This window comes from Anolis carolinensis, chromosome 6 (assembly GCF_035594765.1).
Source record: "Anolis carolinensis isolate JA03-04 chromosome 6, rAnoCar3.1.pri, whole genome shotgun sequence".
Classification (NCBI taxonomy): Eukaryota; Metazoa; Chordata; class Lepidosauria; order Squamata; family Dactyloidae; genus Anolis; species Anolis carolinensis.
Genome location: NC_085846.1, coordinates 353,018 through 367,422, shown reverse-complemented (window position 1 = coordinate 367,422; position 14,405 = coordinate 353,018). Strand labels below are relative to the sequence as shown.

Here is a 14,405-nt window from a genome sequence, read left to right as displayed (position 1 = left end):
AGCCAGTCACTTCAAGGATACCGTCCATCCATCTCGCTCTTGGTCGGCCTCTCTTCCTTTTTCCTTCCATTTTCCCCAGCATCATGATCTTTTCCAAGCTTTCCTGTCTCCTCATGATGTGGCCAAAATGCTTCATCTTTGCCTCTAATATCCTTCCCTCCAGTGAGCAGCCATCGGGCGTTATTTCCTGGAGGATGGACTGGTTGGACCTTCTTGTCAAGGTCCAAGGCACGCTCAGGATGTTCCTCCAGCACCAGAGTTCAAAAGCCTCTCTTCCTTCACTCAGCCTTCCATATATACAAAATAGAAAATAAGTAAGTTCAACAAATAATTTGAGTGTTAATCACAAACAATATTGTATGGGTTTTGTACAATTACTCTGAAAAAGTATCGACGCCATGTGTTCTTATGCCGAGTTGAACATGAATCAGCCGCCCACGACCGGTTTTGGCCTTTCTCCAGGCCTCCTTCTGGTGATCTGAAATTGTTATATACATCAACATTTGCTACAAATATATCCATTGAACATCATATACTAAAACACATTTTAAGGTGCTTACAAAGTTATAAACTTGACCCTTGTTCTCCTTAGAGATACAGGTTTTTATACATAGTGGGATCGAGACCAAAGGAACAAAATGTGGCTGTAAGCATTCAAGTTACATATACAAAAAATAAAAGTTTTATCAAGCTGTGAACATATTTTATAGAATAAGTGTATACTCACGGGATATTCTGCTGTATTTGATTCTAATTGCAAGTATGAAAAATTTCTGGGGGAAGATGCACGTAAGATGTTGAGACAGAGAAGCTCATTTAAAGCTGTAGGAATGAAAAATGTAACCACCAGATGGCGCTGTGAGTATCCTCAATGTACTCAAATAGGGAAGTATAGTGTGATTAGGATAATTTGAAGAAAAAAACCACAACTCTGTATATAACAACTATACAAATTTTGTTCATTTAAACCATGTGGCTATTCTGTCCATAATCTGAAGATCCAATACATTTCTCTTTGTAGGAGTTTATTGTTGAAGTCCATACGTTTGGATTGTGTAACCACTTCCAGTATATGGTATTTAAATGATTCAGGGTTATGCTGTAAGTCATCAAAATGCTTGTAAAGTATTGACTCTCTGGAGTGATTTCTGATTTTACTCTTATGTTCAATGATCCTAGATCTCACTTCTCGGCTAGTTTGACCCACATATGTCAGATTACATTCACAAATGATCATGTAAATTACACCGTTGTGCAGGTCGCAAAAAAAATCTGTCTGTTCTGTTCTGTCTGTCCAAACAGCATTGAATGTTTGCCGTGTAGGTCTACTGTGATCCGCCCTGAGTACCCCTGGGGAGTTTGGGGGGGATATAAATAAGTTGTTTCTGTTGTTGTTGTTATGTGCATATTATGGGCACTGGCACACAGATTACGCCCAGCATTCGAAGCCGGAGGAGGGAAGAGGAAGGAGCACACAAAAGACTGGGAGCCCCATGTCAGTCACTGCTTTGCTTCAGAAGGCAGGGCCATTGCCACCCAACTATCCACCCTCCCACCCACCATAGTTGCACCAGGCAGGACTCTTTGCCCCTCACATGCTCCCAGGTGTTGGCGCAAAGTGCCCCTGATATTCCTAGTCCTTTCCAATTAAGACTAGAAATCGAGATTAAAATTCAATACTTTTAAGTCTGCAGAGTAACAAAGGGGTTGTCACAATTGAGTCATCACCATCATCATCATTAAATTACTTATTAATCGCCCTCCATCCACGATGCTCTAGGCGATTTACAAGATAAAATTGCAAAGGATAAAAATACATACATACAAATATTAATAAAATTAACATAGATTAAAAGCTCTAGTAAAGAGCCAGGTCTTGAGTGCTAGGGTCAAAGGCCCTAACTCACGCATGGCTCTCATATGGGGCGGCAAGGCATTCCATAAGGCAGGGGCAGAAATAGAAAAAGCTCTGCGCCTGGTCCTTTCCAAGTGCACTTCTCTAGTACCCAGTACATAAAGTAAGTCTCGTTGGTATGGTCGTTGCGACCTCCGATGATGGGAGAAGGAGAGACGGTCCCTAAGATACGATGGGCCCTGGCCGTAAAGAGTTTTAAAGGTCAGAACTAGCATCTTATATAGACCATGGTCATCAGTTGGAAGCCAATGCAGATGCTGCAGCACTGGTGTGATGTGGCATTTCATGGGTGTCCTTGTGAGGAGCCTGCCTGCCGCATTCTGAACAATATGGAGCTTTCGGGTCGTGGAGTCAAGCGAGTGCCATGTTTAACTGTCTCTGGATCATGGGTTTTATAGTCTTAATGGATACAAACACGCACATGAGATCAAGCATTCTTTTTCTCTTCTGTCTGTAATTTTCTTTTTCTCAGCTTCCCGCTTCTGTATCTCTATTCTGTTCTCCAACATCCTTTTGTTTCCCTTTTTGCTCCCTTGTGTTCCCAATTTCCCATGCATTCTCTTTTCCCCTCCCACCTCTTGGGTCAACATGCAATTCTCACAGGGACAGAAAGTGAGGGGGAATCTTCTGAACAGGAACACAGGCAGCAGAACCAATGTTACAGGGGTGTGAAACCTTCCCCATACAGTACTACCAAAACTTTGAAAATGGTTAGAATTATACTTTAAGAATGTATCTGTTCTGACTTATATACAAGTTCCACTGAAGAACAAACCTACAGAACATATCCTGTTTACAACCTAGGACTGTCTATATAGGGTTTCTCTCCAGTGTGAGTCCGTTGATGTACACGTAGGCTTCCACGCCAAGCAAAGCTCTTTCCACACTCCGAGCATGTATAGGGTTTCTCCCCAGTGTGAATCTTTTGATGTGCATGCAGACTTTCGCTCTCAGCAAAGCTCTTTCCACACTTCATGCATTGATAGGGTTTCTCCCCAGTATGAGCCCTTCGATGTCTATGTAGGTTCCCTTTCTGAGAGAAGCCCTTTCCACACTCGAGGCATGAATAGGGTTTCTCACCAATGTGAGATTTTTTATGTTTTTGTAGGTTCCCATTTGTACTGAAGCCCTTGCCACACTCCAGGCATGTATAGGGTTTCTCCCCAGTGTGGATCTTTTGATGTGCATGCAGACTCGCCCTCCAAGCAAAGCTCTTTCCACACTCTTCACATGTATAGGGCTTCTCCCCAGTGTGGATCCTTTGATGTGAATGCAGACTTTCGCTCTCAGCAAAGCTCTTACCACACTCCATGCATTGATAGGGTTTCTCCCCAGTGTGAATTCTTTGATGTCTACGTAGATCTCCATTCTCACTGAAGCCCTTTCCACAATCCAGGCATGTATAGGGTTTCTCCCCAGTGTGGATCCTTTGGTGTGCACGCAGCCTTCCGCTCTCAGTGAAGCTCTTGCCACACTTCATGCATTGATAGGGTTTCTCCCCAGTGTGAGTCCTTTGATGTCTATGTAGGTTCCCTTTCTGAGCAAAGCCCATTCCACACTCCAGGCATGAATAGGGTTTCTCACCAATGTGAGATTTTTTATGTTTTCGTAGGTTCCCATTTGTACTGTAGCTCTTTCCACACTCCACGCATGTATAGGGTTTCTCCCCAGTGTGGATCCTTTGATGTGTACGCAGACTTGTACTCTGTGTAAAGCTCTTTCCACATTCTATGCATGTATAGGATTTCTCCCCAGTGTGAGTTTTCTGATGTGATTGCAGTTTTCCACTCTGCGCAAAGCTCTTTCCACACTCCAAGCATGTATAGGGTTTCTCTCCAGTGTGAGTCCGTTGATGTACACGTAGGCTTCCACGCCAAGCAAAGCTCTTTCCACACTCCACACATGTATAGTGTTTCTCCCCAGTGTGAATTTTCTGATGTGAATGCAAATCTCCACTCTTTGAAAAGCTCTTTCCACACTCCAAGCATGTATAGGGTTTCTCTCCAGTGTGAGTCCGTTGATGTACACGTAGGCTTCCACGCCAAGCAAAGCTCTTTCCACACTCCAAGCATGTATAGGGTTTCTCTCCAGTGTGAATTTTCTGATGTGAATGAAAATCTCCACTCTGCGCAAAGCTCTTTCCACAGTCCAAACATTTATAGGGTTTCTCTCCAGTGTGAGTCCGTTGATGTGCATGTAGACTTCCAATCTGCGTGAAGCTCTTTCCACACTCCACGCATGTATAGGGTTTCTCCCCAGTATGAGTCTGTTGATGTGCATGTAGACCTCCACTCTGAGCAAAGCTCTTTCCACACTCCAGGCATGTATAGGGTTTCTCCCCAGTGTGAGCCCTTTGATGTTTACGCAGACATCCACTGAACGCAAAGCTCTTTCCACACTCCACGCATGTATAGGGTTTCTCCCCAGTGTGAGTCTGTTGATGTGCATGTAAACCTCCACTCTGAGCAAAGCTCTTTCCACACTCCAGGCATGTATAGGGTTTCTCTCCAGTGTGAGTCCTTTGATGCTTACGCAGATTTCCACCAAACGCAAAGCTCTTACCACACTCCAAGCATGCATAGGGTTTCTCCCCAGTGTGGATCCTTTGATGTAATTGCAGACTTTCACTCGCAGTGAAGCTCTTTCCGCACTCTATGCATGTATAGGGTTTCTCTCCAGAGTGAGTCCGTTGATGTACACGTAGATTTCCACTCCAAGCAAAGGTCTTTCCACATTCCAAGCATTTATAGGGTTTCTCCCCAGTGTGAATTTTCTGATGTGAATGCAGATTTTCAATCTGTGCAAAGCTCTTTCCACACTCAAGGCATACATAGGGTTTCTCCCCAGTGTGAGTTTTTTCATGTCGCTGCAGAAGGTACTGGTCCCTAAATCTCTTTCCACATTCAGTACATTTATGGAGTTTCTTCTCCATGTTGATAGTGATATTTACCAGAGCCACTTGACTCTTCTTTTCCCTCTTTTGATCTGCGAATGAGGCGAAGAGTTCTGCAAGATAAGCCCTTTGAGAGAATTTCTTCTTCCTGACCAACTGGCCTTCTGACTGCACTTCTGGTTTCCAAATTCCTCAATAGCCACTAGACGCGGGTTTCTTTCCCATCATGGCCAATGTGTGTGTCTCCAGTGGATGCTCATTTCCCTGGTCAAGAAAGAAGAAGGAAAAGATAAGGGATGAAGGCCAGGAACCTTCTCAACCCCCAAGATTTTCCCCCTTTTCCCTTCATGGGTCATGCTGAAAATGGAAATGCCAGGAAATGCAGAGGTGAAGGGTCTCAAGGGCATACACAGACACCAACAGACGCAATCCCAGATTCGTGAACAAGGAGGAATGTCTCCAGAATTAATCTCACTGAATGAACACGACTGGAACCAGAGTTGGTTCAAGCTCAAAGGGCCTCAAGGAACACAAGACAAGGAAGGAAGGAAGCGAGGGAAGGAGAGAAGAGGCAGGGAGGGAACCACGGAAGGAAACAAGAAAAGGAGGGGAGGACAGAAGGATGGATGGATGGATGGAAAGAAGGAAAGGCCCCTGATATGACTGGATGGATCCCAGGTGTGGGTTAGAAGGCAAGAAAGAAACGCGGAGGGATGGGAGAAAGCAAGGACAGAATAATAGAAGGAAAGAAGGGAGGTAAACTCTTTCCAACATTAGAGTCATGCTGATTTGGGTGCTGTGAGTTTTCCAGGCTGTCTGACCATATTCCAGAAGCATTCTCTCCTGACGTTTCTTCCACATCTATGGCAGGAATCCTTAGAGGTTGTGAGGTCTGTTGGAAATGAGGCAATTGTGGTTTCTATATATCCCTGTGGAAAGATGTCCAGGGTGGGAGAGAGAACTTTTGTCTGTTGGAGGCAAGGGTGAATGTTGCCATTGGCACCTTGATTAGCACTGAATAGTCTTTCAGCTTCAAGGTCTGGCTGGGGGCATCCTTTGTTGGGAAGTATTAGCCTGGACACAGCATAAGATTTGAGAATGCAGAAGTGCTTGCCCACTCTCACAACCACCATGCCAGGCAACACAAAGAAGCCACTGAAATCCACAAGAAGTGGGTGGACAGTTTCAACAGAAAGGACGAAACCATGGAAATGAACAGAGTCTGGCTCCCAGTGTTAGAAAAAACTCTAGAATCAGAACAGTACATGTTCTGCCTCCGTGCTTAACTAAGTAAACTGGAAGGTGTGGGATTTATAAAAAGGCACCATGATGTAATGGGTTGACTGGAAAGGCATGTGTCAGCAGCTGATTGGCTAAGCGTGTCAGGAGCCAACATTCTGATTGGCTACTGTCTCTGGCTTGCTGCTGAGAAAAACGGTTTGAGCTGGTGTTTTTACCTCAGAAAGTGAAGAGAGCGCTGACTGGAAACAGCTAGGGAATTAATGGCTGCCGACTCTCTGATCATTTTAAAGGCAATGAGGCATACTTAAAGACTGTTTTAAAAGGACTGATTATTCCCTCTGTTCTCTGTAAGAAATCAGAGAGACTACTGTATATATTGTTGTTCTGTTTATCTCTTGAAGAAAGTAAAGTTACTGTTACTTGTTTCACAAACCTGAGTGGCACGTTATTACACTGCAGGGTAAACTTTGATTCAGAAGCTGTGGTAAAGCTTCTATTTATTTACATCTACAACCTCCAACAGAAGGCACCATAGCACCAAGGACAGATCGGAGACTGTATTTGGCAAATTAAAATGTTCTCTGTGAGGAAAGGAAGCCTTTGAAGTCTATGCAGTCCTGGTTCTCAAATCTTCTTGGTTGCTGGATGGTTATTGCTCTATAGCAGGGGTCCCCAAACTAAGGCCCGGGGGCCGGATGCGGCCCTCATAGAATCATAGAATCATAGAATAGTAGAGTTGGAAGAGACCACATGGGCCATCTAGTCCAACCCCCTGCTAAGAAGCAGGAAATCGCATTCAAAGCACCCCCGACAGATGGCCATCCAGCCTCTGCTTAAAAGCCTCCAAGGAAGGAGCCTCCACCATGGCCCCGGGGAGAGAGTTCCACTGTCGAACAGCCCTTCTCACAGTGAGGAAGTTCTTCCTGATGTTCAGGTGGAATCTCCTTTCCTGTAGTTTGAAGCCATTGTTCCGTGTCCTAGTCTGCAGGGCAGCAGAAAACAAGCTTGCTCCCTCTTCCCTATGACTTCCCTTCACGTATTTGTACATGGCTATCATGTCTCCTCTCAGCCTTCTCTTCTGCAGGCTAAACATGCCCAGCTCTTTAAGCCTCTCCTCATAGGGCTTGTTCTCCAGACCCTTAATCATTTTAGTCGCCCTCCTCTGGACGCTTTCCAGTTTGTCAACATCTCCCTTCAACTGTGGTGCCCAAAATTGGACACAGTATTCCAGGTGTGGTCTGACCAAGGCAGAATAGAGGGGGAGCATAACTTCCCTGGATCTAGACGCTATTCCCCTATTGATGCAGGCCAGAATCCCATTGGCTTTTTTAGCAGCCGCATCACATTGTTGGCTCATGTTTAACTTGTTGTCCACGAGGACTCCAAGGTCTTTTTCGCACACACTGCTGTCAAGCCAGGCATCGTCCCCCATTCTGTATCTTTGATTTCCATTTTTTCTGCCGAAGTGAAGTATCTTGCATTTGTCCCTGTTGAACTTCATTTTGTTAGTTTTGGCCCATCTCTCTAGTCTGTCAAGATCGTTTTGAATTCTGCTCCTGTCTTCTGGAGTGTTAGCTATCCCTCCCAGTTTTGTGTCGTCTGCAAACTTGATGATCGTGCCTTCTAACCCTTCGTCTAAGTCGTTAATAAAGATGTTGAACAGAACCGGGCCCAGGACGGAGCCCTGCTTGTGGCACTCCACTTGTCACTTCTTTCCAAGGTCATTTACCTGGCCCCCGCCCTCAGTTTTATAATATAATATTTTTATATCATTTTTAATAATATAATATATTGTATTTACATATAATACTGATAATAATATTATAATGTTATACAATATAATACAAATAATAATACCATATAATAATATTAATTATATGTTATATATTACATATAATATTACAGTATAGTAGTATAGTTCAATATAGTAATATATCATGCTAATATTGTGCAATGCTAATAATATAATATATTGTATGTACATACAGCTGCTCTGAGTCCCCTTCGGGGTGAGAAGGGTGGGATATAAATGTAATAAATAAATGTAGTAGATGAATAAATAAATAATTTTAGACTTAGGCTCGCCCAAAGTCTGAAATGACTTGAAGGCACACAACAACAACAACAACAACAACAACAACAACAACAACAACAACAATCCTAATTAACTTGACTATCTCATTGGCCAGAAGCAGGCCCACAATTCCCATTGAAATCCTGATAGGTTTATGTTGGTTACAGTTGTTTTCTTTTTTAAATATAGTATTGTTCTTTCATTGTTGTTGTTGTTTTGCACTATAAATAAGACATGTGCAGTGTGCATAGGAATTTGTTCGGGTTTTTTTTCCAAATGATAATTCGGCCCCTCCACAGTCTGAAAGATTGTGGACCGGCCCTCTGCTTTAAAAGTTTGGGGACCCCTGCTCTATAGTATAAACTCCCGATGTTCTCAGATCTTTAAAGGGGCAGCGCAGTACATTGAGAGGCTTCTGGTGGCATGACACTCTCCACCTAAAACTTACTAATAGGTTTTACGCCTTATTAATAACAATTAATAATACAAAATATCAACTAATCTAAAACAGACTATAAATTCCAGTACTAAACACTAACTGACAAATCCTAACTGACAAAAATAACTGTCATTTGAAAGCTAGCAGGAGCAAAGGCTCAGCTCCGCCCCCTCAGATCCTTAAAGGGGCAGCACAGAGCCTTCTGGTGGCATGACAGTATGTAAAGAACACCACTCTGGAAAGAGGGGAATTCCAGACAAGAATCAGTCAGGGCCAGCTAACGTCTCCCAACCAAGGACTCCCCCAGGCAGAAGGCAGCCAGGATTTGAACTTGCAAGGCCATTCAGTGCTTTGTCTCCCAGAACTTTGTCTCCCTTCTTATCCTGGCTTAGCAGAAGAGTCCGTTGGTGGCTGAAAGCCTTTTCAAGAAGAGCCAAAAACTTTCTTGAATAGTACCTCCTCTAGTGGTATACAACCAAGGCACTTAGCTAAGCAAGGCACTTAGCTTCAGTTGTTAGACTGAATAACCGATCCTCTCTGATCTGTTGTCGAAGGCTTTCAAGGCAAGGATCACAGAGTTGTTGTGTGTTTTCTGGGCTGTATGGCCATGTTCCAGAAGTATTCTCTCCTGACGTTTCACCCACATCTATGGCAGGCATCCTCAGAGGTTCTCTGAGGATGCCTGCCATAGATGTGGGCGAAACGTCAGGAGAGAATACTTCTGGAACATGGCCATACAGCCCGGAAAACACACAACAAACCTCTCTGATCTGTTAGGAAAATGGAGATCACACTAGTGCATAAAAGTAGCAGTGCTTCAGAAGTGGTTTTCAGTGCCCAAAATATATCTACTCTCCCATAAAACAACTTGTTTATATTATGCAGTCAAGATACAAAATAAAGTAGACGTTGGGGGGGGGAAAATAACACATTTGTTTTACTCACAACTTTCATGTGTTCAGCATGCAGAAGAACACAACTTATCAGTCAGCTACAGAGATGTTTGGCATTGTTTCTCTGCCACCCGCTCACAACGTCTCTCAGAATAAATGACAGCAAGCATTTGCAAGTCTGTGATCTGAGCAGTCCCAAAGTCTCACGAAGTCCCAGAGCAGATCTCTTGCTCTGCAGCCCCACCCACAACTTCTCAGGAAAAACACAGAGCAAGGAAAGAAAGCTGCGTACCTGGACACACACGCAATAAGTAAGCAGCAGGATTATACAGAAACACATTACTAGAGGAGGATTGAAGAAGGTTGTCACGTCCAACAAAGGGCCACCTAATCCAACCCCCTTCTGCCTTCATGCAGGAAAAGCGCCATCAAAGCCTTCCCAACAGATGGACATCCAGCCTCAATAATAATAATAATAATAATAATAATAATAAAAATAAAAACAACAAGAAAAAAATCAAGACCTCAAATCGAACTGCAAAGGCTCTGGCCTAAATCAGGACAGGTGGTTCCGGTGGTGATCAGCATACTGGGTGCTGTGCCAAAAGATCTCAGCCGGTATTTAAAAACAATAGACATTGACAAAATTACGATCTGTCAACTGCAAAAGGCCACCTTACTGGGATCTGCGGGCATCATCCGCAAATACATCACACAGTCCGAGACGACTTGTGATTTTGTAATACGAAATTCAGCATATAGATCTCATTTGCTGTGTCAATAATAATAATAGTAATAATAATAATAGTTGGAAGGGAGCCCTAAAGTCCATCCAGTCCATTATTATTATTGAGACTAGATGACCATCTGTCGGGAGGGCTTTGATTTGATTTCTGCCTTCATGCAAGAAATCCACAATCAAAGCCCTCCCGACAGATGGTCATCTAGTCTCAATAATAATAATAATAATAATAATAATAAAAGCAATCATAGCAATAACAGAATTGGAAGGGAGCCCTAAACGTCGTCCAGTCCTACCCCCTTCTGCCTTCATGCAGGAAATCCACAATCAAAGCCCTCCCGACAGATGGTCATCTAGTCTCAATAATAATAATAATAATAATAATAATAATAATAATAATAATAATAAAAGCAATCATAGCAATAACAGAATTGGAAGGGAGCCCTAAACGTCGTCCAGTCCAACCCCCTTCTGCCTTCATGCAGGAAATCCACAATCAAAGCCCTCCCGACAGATGGTCATCTAGTCTCAATAATAATAATAATAATAATAATAAAAGCAATCATAGCAATAACAGAATTGGAAGGGAGCCCTAAACGTCGTCCAGTCCAACCCCCTTCTGCCTTCATGCAGGAAATCCACAATCAAAGCCCTCGCGACAGATGGTCATCTAGTCTCAATAATAATAATAATAGCAATCATAGTAATATTAGAATTGGAAGGGAGCCCTAAACGTCATCTAGTCCAACCCCCTTCTGCCCTTATGGAGGAAATCCACAATCAAAGCCCTCCCGACAGATGGCCACCCAGCCTCAATAATAATAATAATAATAATAATAATAATAATCAATGTGTTGGAGGGGACGGAAGGGAAAAGAGCTGGACAAAGGGGGGGGGGCGCTCTCAGGCCAGCCCCCCCCCCCCACGTTACCCCTTCCTTACTTTTCTTTCTTTCTTCCTTTCTCCTTCCCTCTCTCACCTCTCTCCAGTTCCTTCGCGTCCAACAAAGGCGCTCCGGAAGTGACGTCGGCCCTGAAGGCTGCTAGGGATTGTGGGAGTTGAAGTCCAAAACACCTGGAAGGCGAGAGGCAGGCCTTGGGTAACGGGCTTATGGCTCTTTACTTTCTTCTTGAGGTCGAACCCAGACCTCCCCCCTCCCATCCAAATGTTAATTTACCAAAGACAGCACTGCGGCGGAGAGTTCTGCATTAGGGAGCTGATGAAATGCATTTTTTTCTTCCCAAGTGCCCCATCTTACCCTTGTCCTTGTTGGAATTCATAGTGTTCGTGATACAGAATCTAAGGGAAAGGCTTTCCCCTGAGGTGAAGTCCTCTCCTGTCCAGGGTTTGCAAAGACTCTGCGATGGATGCGTTTACTGGAAAACCACACGTAAGAAGCTGATTGGCTGAACCTGCAAAGAGCTGGGAATTTGATTGGATACTTTTCCTGTCATTCTGCTGGAGAACCGGTTTGAGCAGGTTTACCTCAGAGAGAGATCCAGCCTGGAGACAAAATGGCTGCCTGCTCCCTGAGGCCTTGATATTTCCCAGGCAATGAAGCAGATTTATGGACTTTAAAAGAACTGTTACTATATCTACTAATCTCTAAGCAACGAGAGGGACTATTTCAAATATCACTGCTCTGTTTACCTTTCCAAGGTAGTCAAGTTCCTGTGTTATTTGTTTTACCATTCAGAATGGTACCTCATTATTCTGCAGGATAACTTTGGGTTCTCAGGCACACGTAAGCGCTTCCATTTAACATCTACAATTTATTTATTTACAGCATTTATATTCCGCCCTTCTCACCCCGAAGGGGACTCAGGACGGATCACATTACACATATAGGCAAACATTCAATGCCTTTTAACATGGAACAAAGACAAGACAAACATGGCTCCGAGCGGGCCTCGAACTCATGACCTCCTGGTCAGAGTGATTCATTGCAGTGATTCATCGCAGCTGTTCTCCAGCCTGCACTTCAACAACCTCCATTTCTAAGCCAAAGAGCCGGCCTTTTCTGTAGACGCCTCATGTGGCCATAGGCATGACTGTATGGAGCACCGTTACTTTCCCACTGGAGCAGTACCTATTGATCTACCCACATTTGCATGTTTTTGGACTACAGTAGAGTCTCACTTATCCAACATTGGCTTATCCAACGTTCTGGATTATCCTTTTAGTTGTCAATGTTTTTGTAGTCAATGTTTTCAATACTTTGTGATGTTTTGGTACTAAATTCATAAATACTGTAATTACTGCGTATTGAACTGCGTTTTTTATTTATTATTTATTTATTTGCGACATTTATATACCGCCCTTCTCACCCCGAAGGGGACTCAGGGCGGTTTACAAGTATATATACATACATTATATTATACAACTATATCGCAATATTATTAGTAATATTGCATGTAATATAAATATACAATTATAATAGTCAATTATAATTATTATTACATTGTATTACATCATAATATTATTATTAATATTACATGTATATACAATGTATTATAATATTAGTGTAGTATAATATTATTATATATCATTATATCATTAAATTGATACAGGAGACATGGTGGAAAGATGTCTTCCCGGCCCCGCCTTCTTCATTCTGCTCCAGATATAAAACTAGCATAGCATGTTATTGCGGATAGGGGCCTCTAGTTTTCTGTCAAATTTGTTGTTAAACATGATATTTTGGTACTTAATTTGTAAAATCATAACCTAATTTGATGTTTAATAGGCTTTTCCTTAATCCCTCCTTATTATCCAACATAATCGCTTATCCAACGTTCTGCCGGCCCGTTTATGTTGGATGAGTGGGACTCTACTGAACTAGGTTGGCAGAAGCTGGAGCTGACGGCAGGAGCCCACCCTCTTTTCCAAATTCAAACCGTTATGTCTCTTAGTTAGTTTTTACTCCTACTTCCTTTCTCACCCCGAGTTTTAACTTAGTGTTCATGTGGCCCGCCCTTGGTTTTATTGTTCTTTTGATCTTGTTTAATGTAGTGTATATTTTCTTTTATTGTGTTGTTTAATGTGTTATGATTTGTTGTTCTATTATATTTTGTTATATTGTATTGTTCTGGGCATGGCCCCATGTAAGCCGCCCCGAGTCCCCATTGGGGAGATGGTGGTGGGGTATAAATGAAGTTTATTATTATTATTATTATTATTATTAGTTACAAGTGAAGGCAAGAATGCTGTGAGAACTGCAAGGGAGGACAGGCAGGAGGAAAGCTACTCCCCAAACCACAGGGGCAGCTGTTTTTCAAAAATCCATTTTTGCCTGCCTGCCCTCTAATGATGGGACCTCCATTCCTATATTGCACCTGTTGAAACTTACAAAACTACATCTCCTTCCATATTGTTAGAGCATAACTGAAAATGCAAAGCACAAAGCTGATGGGTTGGGCTATGCCTAGGGAGCTGACTGAGCCTGGGAGTTTTGACAACAGTTGCATTTCGTTTTCAGTGCAGGAGCTTACCAAGGGGAGGTTTGCTTCTGGGCTGCTGGAAGGAGGAAGGCCTTTCACCTGGATACCCAAGGGCTATCTGAATCTCCGAGGACATTGTGTGAGTTAAAGCAATGGCTCATCTGACTGTGCATGTTGCTCTGCATTACAGAGAGTAAGCTTCCTGTTCTTTACTGATCATCCGCGCAGCATCTCTTTTCTCTGGCAAAACACTGTGTGGACTAGTCAGACGTGAACTACGCATGATTTTCATCTCGCCACAAATATAACCTTGATGAGAATATTATTACTGGCTGTTCTGAATTTGTGGGAGTTGGGGTCTCCAAAAGACCAGGCCTGGTCTCGGTGTATTTTCAGGGTGGGAGAAAGAAATCTTGTCTATTGGAGGGAAGTAGAAATGCTGAAATTAGCCAGAATGATTAGCATTTCATGGCCTTTCAGCTTCATAGCGTAGCTGTTTCCTTCCTTTGTTGGGAGCTGCTAGCTGGCCCTGATTGTTTCCTGTCTGGAAATCCCATTTTCAGAATGTTTCTCTTTATTTACTGTCCTGATTTTAGACATTATATTGTTCTGTATTATTATACCACAGTAATATATTTATAATCTTATATTATTTGCTTAGAACTGGATTATAAATACAGCTGTATAAAATCCACACTGAACTGGATTATATGGCCGTGTGGACTCAAGAAAATCCAGTTCAAGGCAGATACTGTGGATTATCTGCT

The 14,405-nt window shown here is 42.9% G+C and overlaps 1 protein-coding gene across 1 annotated transcript in view; it reads right to left on the bottom strand.

Annotated features, from left to right (window-relative positions):
- Positions 1-13,811, bottom strand: part of LOC103282335 (uncharacterized) — a 71,385-nt gene extending 57,574 nt beyond the window's left edge. Inside the window, exons 1-3 of the mRNA XM_062957010.1 lie at positions 13,746-13,811; positions 11,457-11,497; positions 11,178-11,272 (exon numbers count right to left, since the gene is read on the bottom strand). Coding sequence (XP_062813080.1) covers positions 11,178-11,272; positions 11,457-11,497; positions 13,746-13,811 — 202 coding nt within the window. The remainder of the gene's footprint in view (positions 1-11,177; positions 11,273-11,456; positions 11,498-13,745) is intronic.
- Between the last annotated feature and the right edge of the window lie 594 nt (positions 13,812-14,405).